This window comes from Myotis daubentonii, chromosome 5 (assembly GCF_963259705.1).
Source record: "Myotis daubentonii chromosome 5, mMyoDau2.1, whole genome shotgun sequence".
NCBI classification, from domain to species: domain Eukaryota; kingdom Metazoa; phylum Chordata; class Mammalia; order Chiroptera; family Vespertilionidae; genus Myotis; species Myotis daubentonii.
Window position 1 is genome coordinate 43,734,995 of NC_081844.1, and position 22,531 is coordinate 43,757,525.

Genomic DNA, 22,531 nt, shown 5'->3' on the forward strand with positions numbered 1-22,531 from the left:
GGTGAAACTTAAAACATTATAAAAGATATATTCCATTGCTTCAGGAAATTTCAATTTAAAGGGGGAAAATATATCTATATTTAACTTAACTTTTCCTGTCATAAATTTGGAGCTACCAAGCAGGCTGTGCTTATGATTTATTTGATACTGATTTTTGGTTAATCTATATGTATTGCATCTTAAAGGCCTTGAGTATCCCTGCTCAGAAAATGTACAAAAATTTTATCTTTGTAATCTAGAACCTTGAGTTTTACTTTAACCTCAAAGTTATGAAATATGACATTTTTATATAAGGGTAAAGCTGAAAAGTTTTGAAGGCTAATATTTATTCTGGTAGGGTCAGGAAAATGTACTATTTAGTACAAAGCACAAAGTTCATATTCAGCAAAATGATATATTATTTGACCAGGGAAAAACCAAATGGGCAAAAATGGGAACTTTTTAAAAAAATTATGTGGCTCTGATGGTGAGTCCTTTCCAGTTGATTTTATTTGTTCAAAGAAGACCACATTTGAGAATCTTCACTGAGTCTAGTTGAATTTGTTTTATTTCGTCAAAAGACATTCATTTACATATTCAGCAAATATTTAAGGAGTGCCTCCACAATGCCAGGCACTATTGGTGCTGGGGATGCCCCCGTCTAAGGTCATAAGAGTAATTGACAAATGGGAATTAAACAATTAAGCGCACAGATGACTATACCAACCCATATTGGTACACGTTGGGAAGAAAAAGAGGGGCTTTTGTGATTGTGATAATGGCAGGGATGGGGTAGGAGGACAGCTCTGGAGCGGGCAGTCAGAAAAGTCTTTCTAATATAGTGACATCAAGCTGAACTTTATACAGGTTGAATAGAGGGAATAAGAGCATTTTAAGCAGAGCAGAAGGAGCAATATATGTGAAAGCCCTAGAGTAGGGACGTTCTGTTCAAGGAATAAAGAACAGGACAGTATGTCTGGAGCAAATTTGGCAGAAGATGGGAGAGTGGCTTGAGATGAAGCTTGGCATTATACACCTTGTTAAGGACTTTATATTTTATTCCGTATGTAATGGGAAGATGTTGATGGAGGTCAATTAGGAACATGGCCTAACTCACTTATCTTTTAGACACATTATTTTGGCTGTGATGTGAAGAACGTAGGGGGCACGAAGCGGGAAGCTAGGAAGGTAGTCAGGAGGATAGTGTGGTAGCGCAGCTGAGGAGTGATGGTGACTTGGTTGGTTGTAGGTATGGGGAGAAATGCATAATACCAAATACATTTTTGATGGTAAGATAAAGAGGAATTATTGATGAAATGGTTATGGGGATTAGGGAAAATTTATGTGTCAAGATTTTCTATTGCCTTAATTTCCGAATATGTATATAAATTCAGCATGGTTGATGAAATGTGATAGGAAACTATGTAGGGAATTAGCCTGCCATGCCTTATTTTCATAAACTATTTTTAAATGAACTTTTTAATGGAGAAATTTTTGTCTTTAATAGGTCCATTGTCTTGGTGGAGAGATTGGAGCAGAAGTTTGGGAACATCTCCTTGTCATGATTCGATGTCCCTTTCTGGCTCTTTCGGCTACAATAAGCAACCCTGAACATCTCACTGAGTAGGCATTAGGTTCCCGTTTGAATAGAATGGCTATCTATTTTGAACGTTTGAATATCATATTTTCTATATGGGTTCTGAAATGTTTCATAACTTTCTGGTGAATTTATTAGCTTATCTGTGGATATTCAAGGAAAGAGTCTACTAGCACCTCCTGGCAGGTGCTGAGCAAGGCCACACTCTATAAGGGAAAATCAAGGACTCTCCCAACAAGATCTGCAATTGAGTAAGAAATTTCCCCTTGCCTCAAAAACGTTCCCCAGAAGTAACTGATTTAGGTCCCCCCTTTTTTTTCCTTTACCAAAAATAAAATGGAATAATGACACACTCTCTCACTGACCTTGAGATTTCTTATATTGTCCCACTTTGTGGATGTTAGAAAGATAGCAAAGCCTTATTAGTTGAAAGCCCCATATCATTTTGTCATTGGGCTATATTTTTGCCCACTAATAATAACAATTAGAGTAAAGACTCTAATGTACCAGGTACCGTTCTAAGTGCTTTGCATATATCAATTTATTTTAAATGCCTACAATCCTTATGATTTACTACTTCCATTATTACTATTAAATAGAATTTAGAATTTTAACACACACATATATATATATATATATATATATATATATATATATATATATACACACATATTTTAATTTTTATTGATTTCAGAGAGGAAAGGAGAGGGAGAGAGAGATAAAAACATCAGTGATGAGGGAGATTCATTGATCGGTTGCCTCCTACATGCCCCACACTGGGGATCGAGCCTGCAACCCGGGCATGTGCCCTGACCGGGAATTGAACTGTGACCTCTTGGTTTGTAGGTCAACATTCAATCACTGAGCCATGCCAGCTGGCCCAAAACTACTATTATTATTTCCATTTTAAAATGTAGGAAATGAGGCTTAGAGATATTAAGTGATATAACAACAGTCATAGCCAGTAATAAGGAGGTTGGGATTCAATCTCAATGTGTCAGGTTTCAGAGCCTATTCTTCCCTTAAGTACAATTTTTAAGGCACATGACATTTTTGTTATTAAAAATATTATATCACAAAAAGTAGTTTCATGTTATGCCTAAATAATATGTAAATTTATTTTTAAGGTGGCTACAATCGATAAAATGGTACTGGAAACAAGCAGACAATATAATAGAAAAGAACACTGCTTCTAAAAGAAATGCTGGCTATCGTGCCAATTTTTACAAAGACCACTTTCAAATGAAGCAGTCATATAAAGTTAGACTTGGTATGTTTGATACATCTATGGGAGTTTTATTTTGTACTTTAAAATTATCCCAGTCGTTCGTGTGTTTATTCATTTGGAAATTCTCGCTCTTCATTTTTAGTGCTCTATGGAGAGAGATACAATGATTTAGAGAAGCATATATGTTCGGTAAAACATAATGACATTTGCTTTGATCATTTTCACCCATGTGCCGCACTAACAACAGAGCATGTAAGTAATACTCCAGCCATCTTTGTGCCTAGTAATATAAAGTATATATCACATTTGAAAAGATGCCTAGTTGAAACTTAGCAAAATTGAGATATAGATGCTGTATAACAGATATTGAAACTTTGTTTTGAAAGTCACAAGAATAATTTTACAGTTTTCATTCTTTCTTTAATAGTGTCTGCATCCATAAAGCTTAAAAATGACTGAAACTTTTAACCTAAAATATTTTTTGGTTAATTTTATTTATTCTTGGACATTATCTTTGCCCATTTTCTTTCTTTTATCATCCCTGTCTACCTGTCCACTTCTCTGAAACTAATTCTTCTCTTAGTGTGGCTACAAATACATGTGGACAATATCTAGCACATGTGAGAATCTGAGCACCAAGAATTAGGTTAAACGAGGAAAAGAGACTTTTCACTAGCTTATTAATCACACCATGGTTTTTTAGTAGTGAAGCAATAATATGGAAGTCATAAGAGGACTTCATTTTAGTGCTGGGATTTGAGTGGGAGAAGATTTCTTAATTTTCTTGTGTACGTTTCTTCCTTTCTCATCCTATTCCCAGGAATGGCTTATTCAAGCTCTGGTTGCTTCTCAAAGTGATGATTAGTTAATAGTTTGTCTTCCTTCCAAGACCTGGCAAATTAAATATATTCTGAATTTTGTTGTCATATTAAGCCTTCTAATATGACAATTTTTAAGGCACATGAAACTTTAGATGGCACAGGAATTAATTCCATGTCCTGCCTACATGGTATTTCTGGATCCACCAAGCTAATTTAGATAAATCAGTAATAAAGATAATTCTGATTTTGCCAAGACTGCAGTAGCTTTCCTTTGGAAATGGCTAAATGCACAACCCCTAGCGTGGCTTATTCTATGACCTGGCTCCAAAGTCCTTTCCATTTATCAACTTGATGTATCTTACCTCCATGCCCTCATTACTTATATTGTTCCTGGAACATTTCACCCCAGATGTCAAATGCTAGTTGTCCAGAACCTATTCACCTCTTATGACTCTTCTAATGTGAAACCAATTTAGAATCCTCCTGTGACTTTCTTAGCTGGTTGTAATAACCTCTCCATAGCACCTTTTCTGTATTTCTTGTATGACAATAATCAAGCTTTAGCTTGCTGCTAAAGCTATTCACATGCATGTCTTCTTTATCTTACTAGAATAACTCCTTGAAGACACATGTGTCCTTAGTCCCTAACAAACTGCTGTGTATAGAAAAGTGCTTACTACATTTATCTATATATATAAAAGCCTAAGCCAGTGGTCGGCAAACTCATTAGTCAAGAGAGCCACATATCAACAGTACAATGATTGAAATTTCTTTTGAGAGCCAAATCTTTTAAACTTAAACTATATAGGTAGGTACATTGTTGTTAACTTAATTAGGGTACTCCTAAGGCTTAGGATGAGCCACACTCAAGGGGCCAAAGAGCTGAAGTTTGCTGACCACGGGCCTAAGCAACCATTACAACTGGTCGACCAAATGACCTATCGACTGGCTGGTAGCTATGATGTGCACTGACCACCACGAGGCAGATGCTCAATGCAGGAGGTTCCCCCAGGGGTCAGTGTGCTCCCACCGCCAATCTCCTGCAGCTGGCCAACCTCCCACGGTCCCTCCCCCGCCTTGGACTGGACTAGATGGCCCTGATCGGCCCCAGTTGCTGGCCAGGCTGAGGGACCCCACCCATGCATGAATTCATGCACCGAGCCTCTAGTATTAAATAACGATAGCTAATCTTTATTTAATACTAGAGGCTTGTTGCACTTACTTTGTGTTTGAATAATTTTGCATATTTTGTCTCTTTTAACAATCACAACAATTTTAGCATGGCTACCATATTAATATTCCCATTTCCTAAATGAGGAAGGTGAAGCATAGACAATTGAACTAACTAACTCACTGTTGCACCAAGTGAGTGGTGGGGCTGGGATGCAATCTCAGATTGATTCCAGAGCTTGCTCTCTCCTCCTATTCCTAGAAATGGCCCATTCAAGCTCTGGTTAACCCAGTATTCTGAATGATCAGTTGAAGAAATACCTGAATGAGGGGATGAATGAGAATAACTTTATAGCATTTGGGCTATGATGCAATGGCTTCTAAAAAGCAACTGAATGAATCCTAATGATGGTGATTTTCTAATTGGATTTTATTTTGGATGTTTCTCTTTTGTGCTGCAGTGGCCCAATCCAAAATCAAAATAAAACAAAAATATGGCTAAAATTCCAGTGACCTAACCTAAACCCAAAACTAGAATATAGATGAAAAGCCACATATAAATAATAAAAGAATTCTTTCTCTCTTCTTCCCTGTCCCCCCACCTCCATCATTACCTGGCATTTTAAAAGCAGCATAGTATTTTAAAAAATTATTTTATTTTGAGTTGGATGGTTCAAGGCAGGTTATCGTGAAGTAGCAATGAGTCCAGTGGTTTGGAGTACTTGACAAGATTGGCATTTTGGTCCAAGTGCCTTTCCTCTATTTTCAGTAGCTATTAATGGAATAATTGGAAAGCAGTGGAACTGCTACAGTGTGCTCTGACCCCATATGACTTCTGCAAAGGTCATGGTGCTGAATGAGTCTTCTTAAGACTTCTAGACTGTTGCCACAGGAATACAGGATGGACACAAAGGTGTAGACATTATTAACTGCGTTTTGACAGCTGTGTATGAAGCATGTATTTATGTAGGATACTTCCTAAAGTAGCAGGGATATAAAGCAAGTAGACCTTTCCAAATGAGCAAATCATTGTGTATTATATTTCAGATTAATATGAAAGAACTGAGTGGCAAGAAAAAGCATAATACATTGTGGCAACATAAAGAGAAGAACCACCCAGTTTGGTCATCTCCTCTGTAGCTCTATCATAGAAATGGTTTCAGAAGAAAAGGGTGGGGCTAGTGAGGAGCTGACCTTAATCCAACTGAGGGGAGGGATTTGCCTTCCATCCACATAAGGCTTGCTTCTGGCAAAGAGTAGAGTTTGGCCTTTGCCACCAATTATGCCACACAGGAACAGCTGCTGGCTCCTGGACAGCTCAGCCCCAGGAAGTCCTTGAAAGAACTGTTGCCTATCTCTGTTCTGCACGATCAGTGTTTACTATCACCTACAGAGTCAGAGACAATGCACTTTGCAAAAATAATATCATGGTATAATACCATGTGCTTACAAGTGAAGAAGGATGCAAATCTATGACTTTTTTAAAAATTAAATTTATGGAGTGACATTGGTTTATGACATTATATAAGTTACAAATGTACAATTGTATAATACACTGTGACCTTTATTTCTCTTTCTTTTTTACCTAGACTGGCTCAGTTTTTGCCAGCTCATTAGTTTATTTTATAGTGGAGGAAAACCAAATTAAATTCACAGCTTTTGGCAATAGAATTCTTAATATGATTTTTAAAATTAAGAACTATATGTTGATTAATCAATCTCATTGACAGTTGGGGCATCAAGTATGTGCCAGGTATTTTACTAAGCCTATTATATATATCACCTAACTTAATTCCTACAACAAATCTATGTCATAGGCAGAATTGTCCTCTGTTTTAGAAATGAGGAAGCTCAGACTTTTGAACAAGGCAAAGAGACTTAAGAAATCCTAACCACTCTAGTTACCATAATAGTAGATTTAATCCTGAAAATTATGATAAATCTTGGATTTATTTTATGTTCTTATTTTAATTTAGGCAAAATAAATTACCACTTCAAGGTAGTAATAAGAGAATAAAATGCTAATGTTCCAAAATAATATATTCATTTGCTGTTTTGACATAAATGGGTCCTTTACTATCAAGCTAGCTTTCAGTGCTCAGGCTGAGAGATGCTAAATGATGACTCCATGTAATTGTTCGCATCCTATAGTTTTTACAAGACTAATTGATTTTGAATTGAAATATATTTGACTTATAATATTGTGTAAGTTTAAGGTGTACAGTGTGTTGATTTGATTCATTTATATACTGCAATATGAATGTCATTGTAGCCTTAGCTAAGACCTCAACCAAGTTACATAATTATAATTTCTTTTTGTGGTGGGAATAATTAGATCTCACCTCAGCATGTTTGGTGCTTGTAATAGAGCATTGTTGTCTATAATTACTATAGTGTACATTAGATCTTTAGGACTTATTCATTTACTAGTTTTAAAAGTTTAAAAAACACGTGCTGATACATTTATCCTATCTGATTTTACTACAGTCTGTAAAGTGGGAGTACAGATATTTTAATTCCTATTTATTGATAAGAAACTAGCATTTATAGTGGAATTAGAACTCCATCTTCTGATTCAAAGTCTACCGCCTTTTCATTCTACCAAACTTTTTTTTTCAACTGTGTTGTAGTGGGAATGGCTTTTTTATCCCAGAGTTTCCAATGTGTTAACAGCTATTTACTAAAACAAGTATCCTATTTTCAAATAATTTTGGACAAATCTGCCTGTAGTTATTTTTTTTGAGATTTAATGTTTGCAATGGGAAATCTTAAACAAGTGTGTTTAATCAGACACCTGTGAAAAAACACACCTTTCTTTTTTTGTTTGGGGGGGAGGGGTGACATCTTATTTTATTTTTAAACTTTATTTTTATTGTTGACTGATGTTCCCTTCTTTCCTTTTGAAGAATACCTATTAACATCTCAGGGATCATAGTCTCCCAGGCAGTTGATTTGTAGCAATAGTAGTTTGAAACCAATAGAAAAATAATACAATGCATACTTTTTGAGAGCAGGAATTTTTTATTTATACTTTTAAAATATTTGTGGAAAAATGAATGGCATACATATCCGGAAGGCTTAAAGTAGAACCAAGTGACCTGAGGAGAAGTGTCCTTGAGTGTCTTAAAAGTAATATGATAGCCTTAGTTTCATTTTTATATTTTGAACTTATTGGAGTGACAATGTTTAACAAAATTATACAGTTTCAGGTGCACAATTCTACAGCATATCATCTGTACACTGAACTGTGTGCTCGCCACCTCAAGTCTGTTCTCTGTCCATCACCATTTATCTCCTCACACCCCCTCACTTCCCCCTTTCCTCCTCCCCCCAGCAATTACCACATCGTTGTCCAAGTCCATGAATTTTATCCTTTATTTTCCTCTTTTGCTCCATCCCTCCACCATATGCCTGACCTGACAGGTGTCAGCCTGTCCTCTATCTATGAGTCTGTTTCTATTTTGCTTGTTAGTTCATTTTGTTCATTAAATTCCACATATGAGGGAAATCATATGGTACTTGTCTTTCTCTGACTGGCTTATTTCACTTAGCATAATGCTCTCCAGGTTCATCCATGCTGTCACAAAGGGTATGATTTTTTTCTTTTTTATGGCCAAGCAGCATTCTATTGGGTAAATAGTCTCTGTTATCCACTCCTCTACTGATGGGCACTTGGCCGGCTCACAAATCTTGGCTATTATAAACAATGCTGCAATGAACATAGGGGTGCCTATATTCCTTTGAATTACTATTTCAGGTTTCTTCAGCTAAATTCCCTGAAGTGGAATTGCTGGGTTATAAGGCAGGTCCATTTTCTGGTGTTTTTTTTTTTTTTTTTTGAGGTAATTCCATACTGCTTTCCACAGTGGCTGCACCAATCTGCATTCCCACCAACTGAATTCCCTTTTATCCACATCCTCACCAGCACTTGTAGTTTGTTGATTTATTGATGATAGCCATTCTGGCAGGTGTGAGCTGATGTGATTTTAATTAGCATTTCTCTAATAATTATTGTCATTGAACATCTTTTCATATGCCTATTGGCCATGAAAGTCTCTTTGGAGAAGTGTCTTTTGAGGTCCTTTGCTCATTTTTAAATTGGATTGTTTGCTTGTTTTTGGTATTTTGTTGTATAAGTTCTTTATAAATTTTGGATATTAAGCCCTTATCATGTGTATCATTGGTGAATATGTTCTCTCATTCAGTGGGTTGTCTTTTTATATTGTTGATGGTTTGCTGTGCAAAAGCTCTTTAGTTTAATGTAGTCCCATTTGTTTATTTTTTCTTTTGTTTTCCTTGCCCGATGAAATATATCAGAAAGAATATTACTATGAGAAATGTCTGCAATTTTACTGCCTATGTTTTTGTCTAGGATGTTTGTGGTTTTGAATTTAACATTTAAGTGTTTAATCCATTTTTAGTTTATTCTTGTGTATGGTATAAGAAGGTGTTCTGGGTTTTTTTTTTGTTTTTTTTTTTTTTGCAGGTATTCCCAAACACCACTTATTGGGTAGACTATCTTTACCCTATTGTATGTTTTTGCCTCCTTTGTAAAAAATTAATTGACTTAAAGGGGTGGGTTTATATCTGGGCTCTGATAGGCTTAGTTTTAGAAATTAGGCCAATAAAATTGGCAACTTTTAGCCTGGTTTGGTCCTCAAAGCAAATAATCATGTTCATAATTAAACCAATTTAAGTTTCAGCTGCTGAATAGAGGTCTTGTTTTTTTTTTTTTCTTTTATCCAAACTGAGTCCACAAATATTTTAGCTTCCTAGTACTCTGATTTGAATTAAAAGGTCTTAGAAAATACCAAAAACTTTTTGGAGGCCCTTTTCCCCCCTATTCAGTAAATCAGGGACACTCTTGGTTAGTATTTTTTTTTTTCTGCATCTAGCACTTATCAACACTTGAAAATTTTAGCTAAGTGCTTTTCAATGTCTTTGTGTTCATGATAGTGACTATGAGGCAAAGGTTTGAACATAAAATAAAAGGAATATTAAAAATTTCAATTTAATTTTAATCGTAGATTGAAAGGTACGGATTCCCTTCTGATCTTATGCTTTCGCCTCGAGAAACCATCCAGCTTTATGACACCATGTTTGAATTCTGGAAAAGTTGGCCCAGGGCCCAGGTAATTAGTAATTATGCAATTAATTTGAATTCTGTTATCGTGGATGGTAACATTGCTTTCAGAAAGACAAACTCTTACCCTTGCCTCTGATCTCTTAAAATTATCAATGGACTCTTTCTAAAATACAGTTGCCCCTTCTCAGACATTTTTCATTCTAACATTACATGATTTCCTTTAATGAGATGGAATGTCATCGAATTCCTGAAAGTATTTGTTCTTTCAGTTTCTGAGATATTGTAGCCTCCTCTTACATCTCGGATTTATGTACTTCCATGTTCTTTCATTGTACTCTCCTTCCTTCCCTATGCTCTAATTGCTGCCCGTTTTTATCTTTTGGGCTTTGCTCTGCATTCTTTCCTTTGGAGAGCTCTTTTGCTTCACTAGGATTCTGTACGAGAAACTATGGGGGAAAAAGAAGTTCAACGGCCTGTACTTTCAAGTAGCTTATAATGCTGTCTATGAAATGCATAATTGAGAAACATCTTTGAGGGTTTTTTTTTAATGATTTTATTTAATTTTGTGGTATTTCTTTTCAAGGAGTTGTGTCCAGAGAATTTCATTCATTTTAAGAATAAAATAGTCATTAAGAAGATGGATGCTAGGAAATATGAAGAGAGCTTAAAGGCAGAATTAACAAATTGGATTAAAAATGGCAATGTAGAGGAGGTAATTTCCACACATTTTTGGTGAAGTACCCTCTCCTCTTTGTTTTCTTGAGTTATTTTGTTCAGTCATTACTATTTTCTGGGTTTTTCATCTTTAATTTTCATTTTAGGATTATAAGCTGAACACAAAGTCTAGTGATTCTGTGGTAAAATAAAAGGAAAGGCAGGAAATTGGTCTTTGTCTCCTATAATATGTGACAAAAGCTATTAGTTCCTTATAGATGTTTTAACACTTAAGAACAGATGTGTCACTATCCACCGAGTCAGTGTTCTTGGGGCTGTGGCAACATAGCTATTGGAATCATAGTTAACAGTAGCTGAGAAGACTATTTTACTCTTTTATTGTCTTGGATATTTTTAATGCTTTGAAATTTTAATTTGTATAAACTATTTGTGTATTGAAACCTTCACCTGGAGTCAGAGAAGTTATGCATATTTATTTTAAGTAATCACTGGTCTTTATATTTTTGAAGTTTGTTTTATTGCCACATATTGAAGTTTCTGATTTTTGGGGAGTGATATATATATATATATATATATATTAGACTTTTCTCATGTGACTTTTTTCTATTATATTTTAACTTAGATGATCTCTCCCCATTCAGAAACATAATATAATTTAATTACTTTTAAAAAATTCTCACCTGAGTATATGTTAATTTTATAGATTTTAAAGAGAGAGGAAGGAAGAAAGAGAGAGAGAAGCATCAATGTGAGAGAAACATTGATTGGTTGCCTCCCATATGCGCCCGGACCTGCAACGTAGGTATGTGCCCTGACCGGGAATCAAACCACAACCTTACTGTATAGGGGATGATACTTCAACCAACTGAACCAGGGCTAATCCTATCTAATAAAGAGGTAATATGCAAATTGACCATCACTCCAACATACAAGATGGCCACCCACATGAGGTCAAAGATGGCCGCTCCATGTGGTCACAAGATGGCCACCACAAGATGGCCAGCAGGGGAGGGCAGTTGTGGGCGATCAGGCTAGCAGGGGAGGACAGTTGGGGGGGGGCAGGCCTGCAGGGGAGGGCAGTTGGGGGAGACCAGGCCAGCAGACGAGGGCAGTTAGGGGCAATAGGGCCGGCAGGGTAGCAGTTAGGCGTTGATCAGGCTGGCAGAGGAGTGGTTGGGGTTGATCAGGCTGGCAGGCAGAAGCGGTTAGGGGCAATCAGGGAGGCAGGCAAGCGAGCGGTTGGGAGCCAGCAGCCCTGGATTGTGGGATTGGGCATAAACAGGCAGTCGGACATCCCTCAATTGGTCCCAGATTGGAGAGGATGCAGGCTGAGCTGAGGGACACACACACACACACACGAATTTCATGCACCAGGCCTCTAGTTTACTTATATTTTTTTCTGCATATTTTGTCATTACAAATCTTTAAAATGTATTTGGAAATAATTTTTCTACATGACCTGGAGAAAAACAAGTTCACTCTACCTCCTGCCATAGTGAAATCAGTATTACTTACAAAACTGATTTATTTTGCTAAAAAATTGCATTTTATATTGCACATATGTCTGTGTACATACATTACCAATTATCATTTGTTCTCTAGTTGTTGATTTGTAAACTTCTTTGAGGGTTCTTTGCAAAGTTTTATGATATAATTAATATGTATTATTTTTATCATATATTACTTTAAAGATCATAGCAACATAGATTAAACAACAATGAAAATATTTTAGTCAAAAGTAAAAGTTTCTTTCTTTATTCTTCAGAACTTAAAACAAATAAATTCTCTTTTTTATTAATGCAGGCCAAACAGGTCCTGAGGAATCTTAGTCCCAAACCAGTTTCTAGTTCAGAAAACATGATTCAAATGTTTCCACTTCTTGTTGAAAAGCTTAGGAAAATGGAGAAGTTACCAGCACTAATTTTTTTGTAAGTCATTTATTTTAATTTTATTTTTAAATTAAATTTATTGGGCATTAGTCATTTAAATTGCTTTTATTTTTAATTTGTATTATACTCATTACTTTAAATTGAGGAAAGTTTTACTAACTTTACTATTGTAATATAGTATTCATTACTATTTTTGGTGTCCATTTGTTCTAAGAGTGAATTTAAAAATACATCTTTCTAGTCTAATTTTTTAAAATTGATTTCAGAGAGGAAGAGAGAGAGAGAGAGAAGGAGAAGAGAGACATCAATGTTGGGAGAGAATCATCAATTGGCTGCTTCCTGCATGCCCCACACTGGTAGCCACCAGCACCCCAGGTGCCTTGACTGGGAATCAAAACGTGACCTCCTGGTTCATAGTTGGATGCTCAACCACTGAGCCATGCTAGCTGGGCTCTAATCTAATTCTTAACAAAATATTTTCACTTGTGTTATTAAAAATTACCTTCTTTATTTAATTCCCTTCTCCATTTCTTGTTGTTGTTTTTTACTCTGTATTTTTATCTAAGTCTTGTTAATTGCTTAGGTTCAGTAAATATGTAGATTTAGTAAATTCCTAGGGACTTTGAAAACAAATTGAACGTTTATGTGTGCAAGCATCGCACATAAAATTAAAATATTCTTACAATTAGCTAGAATATTTATTGGTGGGATATTTTATTATTTTAATTTATAATTATGAGAACTATAACTTACAGGCATTGATACCTTGATAAATTTTATATTCTTATAGACATGAAACAGCTTAACATTGAATGTAATTGTCCAGTTTTGATCAAGTATAACTTATACCAAAGTATAATTCATTAAATGAATAATACTATATCCTAGATTTGTATAGGATCAAAATGGAATATTTTATTTACTTTTGACAGTTTCAAACTACTTTAAGACATGGAAGCTATATATAAATAAGGCCACAGAATCTTGCTCAGGTGGCAAAGTTTAATAACATTTGTTCACACATAAAGAGACAAATAGTAATGAATCATCATTGGTGATGTTTATTTAAAATAATGTTGTTAATTGAAAATATGACTGTGTTTGGATAATGCAATAACATTGTTCCTTTACCTTTGTTTTGTTGAGACAAGAAAAAGAAAATTTTGAACCAAGAAATTATACAGCTCACCTTCTTTATTTTCAAGCATGGTTACAGGTTTTAGTTAGAAACAAACATGATTTAGAACCTCTGGGATATTTCTGAAGGTCTAATTGCCAAAAATTACTGGATTCATTTTTTATATAGATATACAAAATTAAAATATTTGAAAGTACAGTATTTCACAGAAACATCAAATGTTTAATTCTGCTTGAGTTGCTGAGTTTTGGCATATCTTTATGGAAGTTTGGGTTCTCTACAAAGCAGACTGTGCAAATCCTTGGTCTTATACAGTTGTATTTAGTCCTAAAAAGCCCCAGCTCATCAACAAATTTGAAGCTTTGTCAGGGCTCAATCTGTACCTCTGGGAGATTTTCAAATAATAGCGTCCTTGTCAACCGTTTCCAATCTGGTCTCGGGGAAAAATACAGTCACTAGTGTTTAGTGACTGTATTAGCCTGTGCTTAGAAGCACATTCTTCAAGGTCAGGCCCAAGTCTGGAGACTACTTCTCTGCTCCCTGGTAGCTCTGTCACTTCTAGACAGCTTCTTAATGGTGTTTAGCCTTAGTTTCCTCATTTGCAAACTGAGGAAAGATGATAAAAATAGTAGGGTCAGGGTAAGAATTAAATAAAAATAAATTATGAAATCACTTAGTATAGTACTACCTGTTATTGGCTAAGGCCCAGTCTCTAGACATTTGTTCTGTATAGGTTATCAGAGAGATTTAAGAGGAAATGTTATTTTCAAGTGATCCATTTTATTTTATTTTATTTTATTAATTTATTTTTTAAAAATATATTTTATTGATTTTTTACAGAGAGGAAGGGAGAGGGATAGACAGTTAGAAACATCGATGAGAGAGAAACATCGATCAGCTGCCTCCTGCACACCTCCTACTGGGGATATGCCCGCAACCAAGGTACATGCCCTTGACTGGAATCAAACCTGGGACCTTTCAGTCTGCAGGCTGATGCTCTATCCACTGAGCCAAACCTGTCAGGGCCAAGTGATCCATTTTAATACATGAGGTACTATGATGAAAATTACATTTCTTAATACAGAATAGGTAACTTATATTCATGTCAAAAGAGAAGCAACACAATGTAAAGATTAAGAACATTGGCTTGGAGGCAGGACTCTGCCATACAAGTTGTGAGATTTTGAGCAGGTCACTTAATCTCTTTATGTCTCCATTTTCTCATCTGCAAAATAGGGATCGTCATAGTGCCTTCCTCATAGAGATGTATTATACTAAATGAGTTAATATACTTAAGACATTGAGAATAGTGTCTGGCAATAGTAAGTATGGTGTTTACTGTATTCACTATTTTGTCTACTACATGACATTTCTTGCCATGTAGCATGAACTGCTACTTTCTCTTTTAACTTTTCTTTTGTTAATCCTTGCCCAAGGGTATTTTTTCCATTGATTTTTAGAGACAGTGGGAAGGAGGGAGGGGAAGAGAGATATAGAGAGAAACATCCATGTGAGAGAAATACATGGATTGGTTGCCTCCCACCGGCACCCCAACTAAGGCCAGGAATGAACATGCAACCCAGGTACCTGCCCTTGCCTGGAAATCCCGATACCCTTCAGAGTGTAGGCCAGCCGTGGGCAAACTACAGCCCACAGGCCTGATCCAGCCCGTTCAGCTGTTCTATCCGGCCCGCGGAGCCGAAAGAGCGGAGGGTTCTCTTGCTCTCCCCTCCGCTCCTTCACCAGCAGCAGTGTTAACATGTATTAGTTCACACAGACACTCCATCCATGCTTTTGTTCCGGCCCTCCGGTCCAGTTTAAGAACCCATTGTGGCCCTCGAGTCAAAAAGTTTGCCCACCCCTGGTGTAGGCTGATGCTCTACCACTAAACCACACCAGCCAGGCACTTTCTTAATCCTTCTTTCACCAGCGTGTCAATTTATTTACTCTGTACTAGCTATCATTTTCTCTTCATGCTATTTCTGTAAACACTTTAGAAAAGCCCTTTACCTTACAAATTATATTGGAAAAACTTTATTGTGTAGACCCAAACTGTGATGAGCCATCCTATCTAATAAAAGAGAAACGTGGTAATTAGCTGTACCTCTGCTACCCTTCCCATTGGCTAATCAGGGTGATATGCAAATTAACTGCCAGCCTAGATGGCGGCCCGCAGCCAGGCAGCTTGAAGCGAACATGAGGCTTCCTTGCTCCAGTGACAGAGGAAGCCAACGTTCCCTGCCTGCCGCTGCCGGCCTCTGAGCTTGCAGTTTGAAACATTGTTACAAATATAGAATCTAAACAAACTCCAGAAACGTGCTTTCAGCCAGCCGGGATGTCAGAGCTGGAGTTGAAACAGTTGTTTCAATTATAGAACCCAAACAAACCAGATACCTGCTTTCAGCAGCCGAGGCCTCAGAGCTGGAGCCAAGCCTCAGAGCTAAAGCTGGCCCAGAATAAAAAGAAAAAAGAAAAAAAGGAGCGGTTAGGAGCTTCAGTCACCTGCCAGCCTGAAAACAGCCCTCAGCCCCTCACCCAGACTGGCCAGGCACCCCAGTGGGGACCCCCATCCTGAAGGGGGTGTGACCAGCTGCAAACAGCCATTAGCCCCTCACCCAGGCTGGTCAGGCACCCAGTGGGGACCCCCACCCTGATCCAGGACACCCTTCAGGGCAAACCAGCCGGCCCCCACCCGTGCACCAGGCCTCTATCCTATATAGTAGAAGGGTAATATGCCTCCCAGCACCAGGATCAGCAGAGCCGAGAGGCCTCCCGGCACTGGGATCAGCGTGACAGCGGGTAGCGCCCAACCCCCCTGATCACATTGCGGCTCTGCGTATGACAGGGGGTGGGGCCACAATATCCCTATCCGCCCTGCTCTGTTCCGGACAGGGGAAGGCGCCCCAACCGCCTGATGAGCCCTGCTCTGTGCCTGATAGGGGGGAGCTCCCCAACCCCCTGATCGCCCTGCGGCTCTGTGTGTGACAGGGTGTGGTGCCCCAACCCCCCTCCTCCCCACAGGCCCTGCTCTGTGTGTGATGGGGTAGAGCCATAACCTCCCCATCGACCCTGCCCTGAGTGTGACAGGGTGCGGCGCCCCAACCCCCTGATCCGCCCTGCTCTGTGTGTGACAGGGGGCGGTGCCCCAACTCCCCTATCGGCCCTACTCTGTGAGTAACAGGGGGGAGCTACCCAACCCCCTGATGGGCCCTGTTCTGTGCGTGATGGGGGGAGCTACCCAACCTGCTGATCAGCCCTGCTCTGTGCGTGACAGGGTAGGGAGCCCCAACCCCCCTGATGTGCCCTGCTCTGTGAGTGACAGGGGGCAGCGCCCCAACCCCCTGATGTGCCCTGCTCTGTGCGTGACAGGGTATGAAGCCCCAACCCCCCTGATGGGCCCTGCTCTGTGCGTGACAGGGGGCAGCGCCCCAACCCCCTGATTGGCCCTGCTCGGTGCGTGACAGGGGGTGGTGCTGCAACCTCCCCATTGACCCTGCCTTGAGTGTGACAGGGGGCAGTGTCTCAATTCTCCAATCAGCCCTACCCTGAGCGTGACTGAGGGTGGCATCGCAACCTCTCGATCCGCCCTGCTCTGTGCATGACAGGTGGCGGCACCCCAACTCCCCAATCAGCCCTGCTCTGAGTCGGACCAGGGGCTGCACCTAGAGATTGGGCCTGCCCTCTGCCACTCGGGAGCAGGCCTAAGCCAGCAGGTTGTTATCTCCCGAGGGGTCCCAGACTGCGAGAGGGCACAGGCCAGGCTGAGGGACCCCCTCCCCCCCTAGTGCACAAATTTTTGTACACTGGGCCTCTAGTAGTTAGTATAATGGAATATAGTGATCGTGTCTATTGGCTACTTTTGGGCATTTTTCTAATAAAGTATTATAGCATTTACTGCATTTTACTAATAAAGCATTATACGGTAATACAACTTAAGTGGATGTTTCAGTCTTCTTGTCAAAAGCCCTAGCTTCCTGGTACAGAGCAATGTATGTGGTATGAAGATAAAGAATGTTTGATTTTACTTTCTCTAGAAATATTTTGCTCTTCACGTACCAGGAAAATTTGGTCTGTAGCATTTGCCTAGTTAATTGTTCAGGCCTGAATGGGCCAAATGGCTACAAGGGGACTAGACTAGTTTAAATACTAAAGTGCCAGGAAGTCTGTTGTATGTCAATTATAGCTCAATAAAACTGGTGGGGGGAAAAGAATGCACTAAAATTCACAAAAAAATTGGCCATCACAAAATCTGAACTTAAAAATATGTACTGCCTGGCTGGCTTGGCTCAGCGGTTGAGCGTCAACCTATAAACAATGAGGTCAAGATTTGATTCCCGGTCAGAGCACGTGCTTGGGTTGCAGGCTTCATCACCAGTGGGGGTGGGCAGGAGGCAGCTGATCAATGATTCTCTCTCATCATTGATGTCTCTATCTCTCTCTCCCTCTCCTTTAAAAAGAAATATATATATATAAATAAATTATTTATTTATCTATCTATCTGTTTATTTATTTACTTATTCATTCAGTAGTAGAGGTCTTTGAGTCTGTTATGGACAGACATAAAGATAAGTGCAATTAAATACAAGAAAAACTACAACAACAATAAAAATAAATAAAAGCAAAATTTTCATGAGGGGAGGAGGCATTTCTCTTCTGTATATTATATATATATATATGGGGAGAGAGAGAGAGAGGGAGAAAGAGAAAGAGAAAGAGAGAGAATTCATTGTCTTCTGTCCCTTCCCTACTGGACAGGGAAAATATCCATGGGCTCTCATTGCTGTTGCCCCAGGAGGGAACAGAGGGGAACTTCTTATGTATTATAAGGTAATTACTAAGGGGTCTGCTAATCCAGAACACCTTGTGTGCCTATTCAGGATAAAACTGATAAAGATGGATATTAAAACCTCAATAGATATATGTCAGGGTGGTAGCAGTAGGTGGAAATATGACTGCACTGTATTTACAGTACTATTTTCAAGGCAAGCTTTCTTTTCATTTGCTTCCAGATTCAAGTTAGGAGCTGTAGAGAAGTGTGCTAGAAGTGTCTGCACTTTTTTGGAGGAGAAGCAAGAGAGAGAAAGGCCTCCCAACGCTGATAAAGAAGCCTATGACATGGCTAACAAACTTCGAAAAATTAAAAAATCTATTGAAAAACAAAAGATAATGTAAGTATTTAACTAAGCAAAGTGGTGGTTTAAAGGTGGAAATACTTCAGAATTCCCACGAGGAAACATACATTGAATGTGTTACAAATAAGTTGTAGTTATTGGGGTGTGTTTGCAAATTAGGTAAATTTGGGTGAGAGAATAGGGTAAAGATAAGTGGCAGTAATTATATATTTCCAAGGTGCCTAGGTCAGTCTTATTTAGGGCTTGGGAAAGGCAGGACCACAGCCTAGAATTGTTAGACCATATACCTGGCATAATCATTTCTCAAAATAAGCACATCTTTGATACCCCACTCTCAGCCAGCCTTAAGCAGTCTTAAACAAAGTCTACCCACATTGCTGTGGGACACATCATAGAAGTGTCACTGATATACCATCACAATCACATAAGGGACATAGACTGAGCTTGAGAATGGATTAAAATGCCAGTTTTATGCTTGGTAGAATTTTGCTCCTTTGACTCCTCTTTTTCGTTCTTGGTGTCTAATTCTGACAACTCTAGTCCAAAATATTTATTCTCTTCATTATCCTCTCCATTTTTAGTCACTGCCTGGTTTAGATGCCCATCATGTCTTCCTTGCAGAGGTCTGTTTTGGGGCCCCAGAGCCTTAAGGTTCACCGCTCTCCAATCTAGCTAACAAATGATCTTGCTAATATCAACTTGATTAAATTATCTCACACTCAGTAGTCTTCCTTCTTCCTTGCTTAAGACCTGAAAAGTCCAGACAGAGACAGCATAGGAGGTATAAGCCTTTTCAGAAACTGATCTTCTGATTAGATAACTTTTCTTCAGGTCATTAGAAGCCATCATTTCAAGTTAAAGAGTGACCACTAATTCAAACTCTAAAAATCTCAAGAATGTTTTAGTACCTTGCTTAGCCACATCATTATAGTGAGGGTGAGTGGGGGCCTTGCTCTGGACCCTGTGCTTTGGAGAGTACCCCTGTGGCCCTCCTCCATCTGCATCCATTCCCATCAAGTTGTGAGTCTGTGGAGCTTAGGAGGCCTGCCACCTGGAGCTCATTCTTACCCTTTTAAATTCCAAGATGTTATGGAGCTATATTTGTCAAGGTAGGAGGATGGAATGTATTATTTGATAGTGTATATCCTCGATTTAAAACTTATAAATAGACAACAGTATGTGGGCTTTCATTATTCCTCTGTTCCACCTTCCACAGACATTAGGGGCAGGCCTTTCCATAGTCTTGGCATTCTCCCTTGAGTTAAGGGTAATGTTAGCTGGAAGTGAGAACACTTGATGATAGCACACAAGTGAGCTCATCTTCTTGTATTTGGAGTTGACTTATATACACAGTTAACAGACAAATGGAAACATTTAAGAAAGGATAAGTGATCTGGGTATCTCTCAAAGGCTATTACCCTGGAGTAAAGGATAACAGGTCATAGGTCAGATTTCTCAGTGGCACCTTCTGACATGGGTATATCTGTGTAAGGGATTTATTTAACTACGTGCTCATGAGGGACTGTAAGACAGTGAGAGAAGCAAAAGATGGAAAATGAAGAGGATAAGTAAGGATTCGGGTTTTGCTAGAATATTGCCTAAGCCTGGTCCAACAGAGAGACCTGGGGGCAGGACAGAATTGCCCCAATTTCCGTCAAGGTGGCTGACTTTTGTACCTCCTCTCAGTCAGTTACTAGCTGTGGGCCACTTCCCCATTTCCAAGAGAAGGTGTAACTTCCCAGGAATTTCCAGGAGACTGCTGTCAATTGAGGGCAATTCTCCAGGGAATGGAAAAGCCAAGAGCCCTTAACAACCAAACTCAGAGCAGCTGTAGCAGCCACCACAGGAGAGGAGGAGAATGGCCTGCAGTTGGCAAGGAGGACTTCTACTTTACCCACAAGCCTAGTGTTATGAAGGCGAGGAAAGAGAAAATGATCATCACTTTAGCAGATGAACCACTTTAGCAAGGGGAAGCGAGGTCATGTGGTGGAAGTGGATTTGGCAAGACTCCTTTTAACAAGGAAACAGAGAAAATATGGGCACATGATAAAATTTTTTGATAGGGAAAACAAATTTCAGAGGCCAATGAGGAAGTTCACTAGAGGAAGAAGACTGAGTCAGGATAGTGCAGATGTACACATGTGTGAATATCTGGGTTACAAGGAAGATTTGGGAAATCTTGGGCTTCCTGTAGTAGTCACATTTGACTACTAATTACTGACAATTTATTTTTATGAACAGAGATGAAAAAAGCCAGAAGAAGCCCAGGAAAATGGATAAAAGCCTAATACATGAAGCTGAACATAACAGTCTACTCAAGATTCTAGAGAAGAACCTGGAAATCCCTCCGGAGTTCACCTATGCTGACAGAAAGACAGTGGACAGCGAGGTGAGCACTCCCAATGAAACAGTGCTTCAGGGAATAATTTCACATCAGCTCTTAGTTCTCAGTGATAGCGTGGAGAGTAAAAACGAAGAGAAATCCCTACCAGGTTAGACATCTCTGTCTATGACCTCTTGGCCACCCATGATTCTTAAGGGCTCTGCCGAAAAAAGGTCTAAGAAGGATTTATAGATTATTTCTTGCTTGTTAATCATTAACCCGTGAGAGTGCCTGCCTTTTCATTATTTGTTTCTGTGATACTGTTTTTCGCAGCTTGAATTTGGGACTTGAGTCTCACATGCCTCATTGAATATTTGGGCACCTGTGGTCCAGTATACTTTATGCAATGTACACAGAATCTCTCAAAATCAGAGGCTTTTTATATTATAGTCAAAACATTCCACCAAGAAAAGCATTAGAATATCTACAAGTAGTATGCCATTTTTTTTAAAAATGTTTTTCTAAATAAAATAATTGATGCCGCTGAAACTGGTTTGGCTCAGTGGATAGAGCATTGGCCTGCGGACTGAAAGGTCCCGGGTTCGATTCCGGTCAAGGGCATGTACCTGAGTTGCGGGCACATCCCCAGTAGGAGGTGTGCAGGAGGCGGCTGATCGATGTTTCTCTCCCATCGATGTTTCTAACTCTCTATCCCTCTCCCTTTCTCTCTGTAAAAAATCAATAAAATATATTTTTTTAAAAAAATAATTGATGCCTATGGTAGACAAGTTTGAAAATACAAATTAGTAGCAATGCCATCAATCAGAAGTAATCATTACCCTTCAGACGAACCTTTTGTATATTTTATTTGTGCCCCCCCCCCCACCACACACACGCACATGAATACATACACAAAGTATGGATATATACACAGTATATTATATATATATCCATTCCACTGTATACATTCTTCTGTAAACTACATGGCTTCTCCCTTTTCAAGAACCAAGTATTTACATCATCATTTTCGATAGATCCTTGATAGTCTACTGTATGGATGGCTGACTATAGCTAAAGTGCCTTAGGGATTCTTTTTCTTTTTTTCCTCATAAGCAGTGTTTATCTTTGTACATATTACTCTGTGCACAAGTGGATTTCCTCCTTAGGGCATAAATATTTTTAAGATCATTTGTGACCAATTTACAAGGACAAGTAAACATTCCCAGACCATATAGGGTAAGGAACCTGCTCTTTTTGGATCTCTCTCTCTCTCTCTCTCTCTCTCTCTCTCTCTCTCTCTCTCCCCCCCCCCTTCCCTTCCCTGGGAACTCCTACAGCTCCACTAGAGAGCTGACCTCCCTCAGGCAGGACACATCCTCTGGGTCTTTTATCTACTGCTTTGTCAGTACTTCCCACCTCTGAAGTGGTAGGGAAGTGGGGTGGTGGTGAAACAGTGCAAGATTTTCTGCTCAAAGATTTGGAAGTGTTTCCTA

The 22,531-nt window shown here is 38.9% G+C and overlaps 1 protein-coding gene across 3 annotated transcripts in view; it reads left to right on the forward strand.

Moving 5' to 3' along the window:
- The window catches only part of LOC132235396 (probable ATP-dependent RNA helicase DDX60), a 107,781-nt gene that overhangs the window by 53,038 nt on the left and 32,212 nt on the right, over nt 1-22,531 (forward strand). For all 3 annotated transcript variants that reach the window (XM_059697679.1, XM_059697678.1, XM_059697680.1), the window contains 8 exons: nt 1,487-1,602; nt 2,704-2,846; nt 2,947-3,056; nt 9,823-9,927; nt 10,465-10,593; nt 12,360-12,484; nt 18,593-18,751; nt 20,957-21,104. In XM_059697679.1, the coding sequence (XP_059553662.1) occupies nt 1,487-1,602; nt 2,704-2,846; nt 2,947-3,056; nt 9,823-9,927; nt 10,465-10,593; nt 12,360-12,484; nt 18,593-18,751; nt 20,957-21,104 (1,035 nt within the window). The remainder of the gene's footprint in view (nt 1-1,486; nt 1,603-2,703; nt 2,847-2,946; nt 3,057-9,822; nt 9,928-10,464; nt 10,594-12,359; nt 12,485-18,592; nt 18,752-20,956; nt 21,105-22,531) is intronic.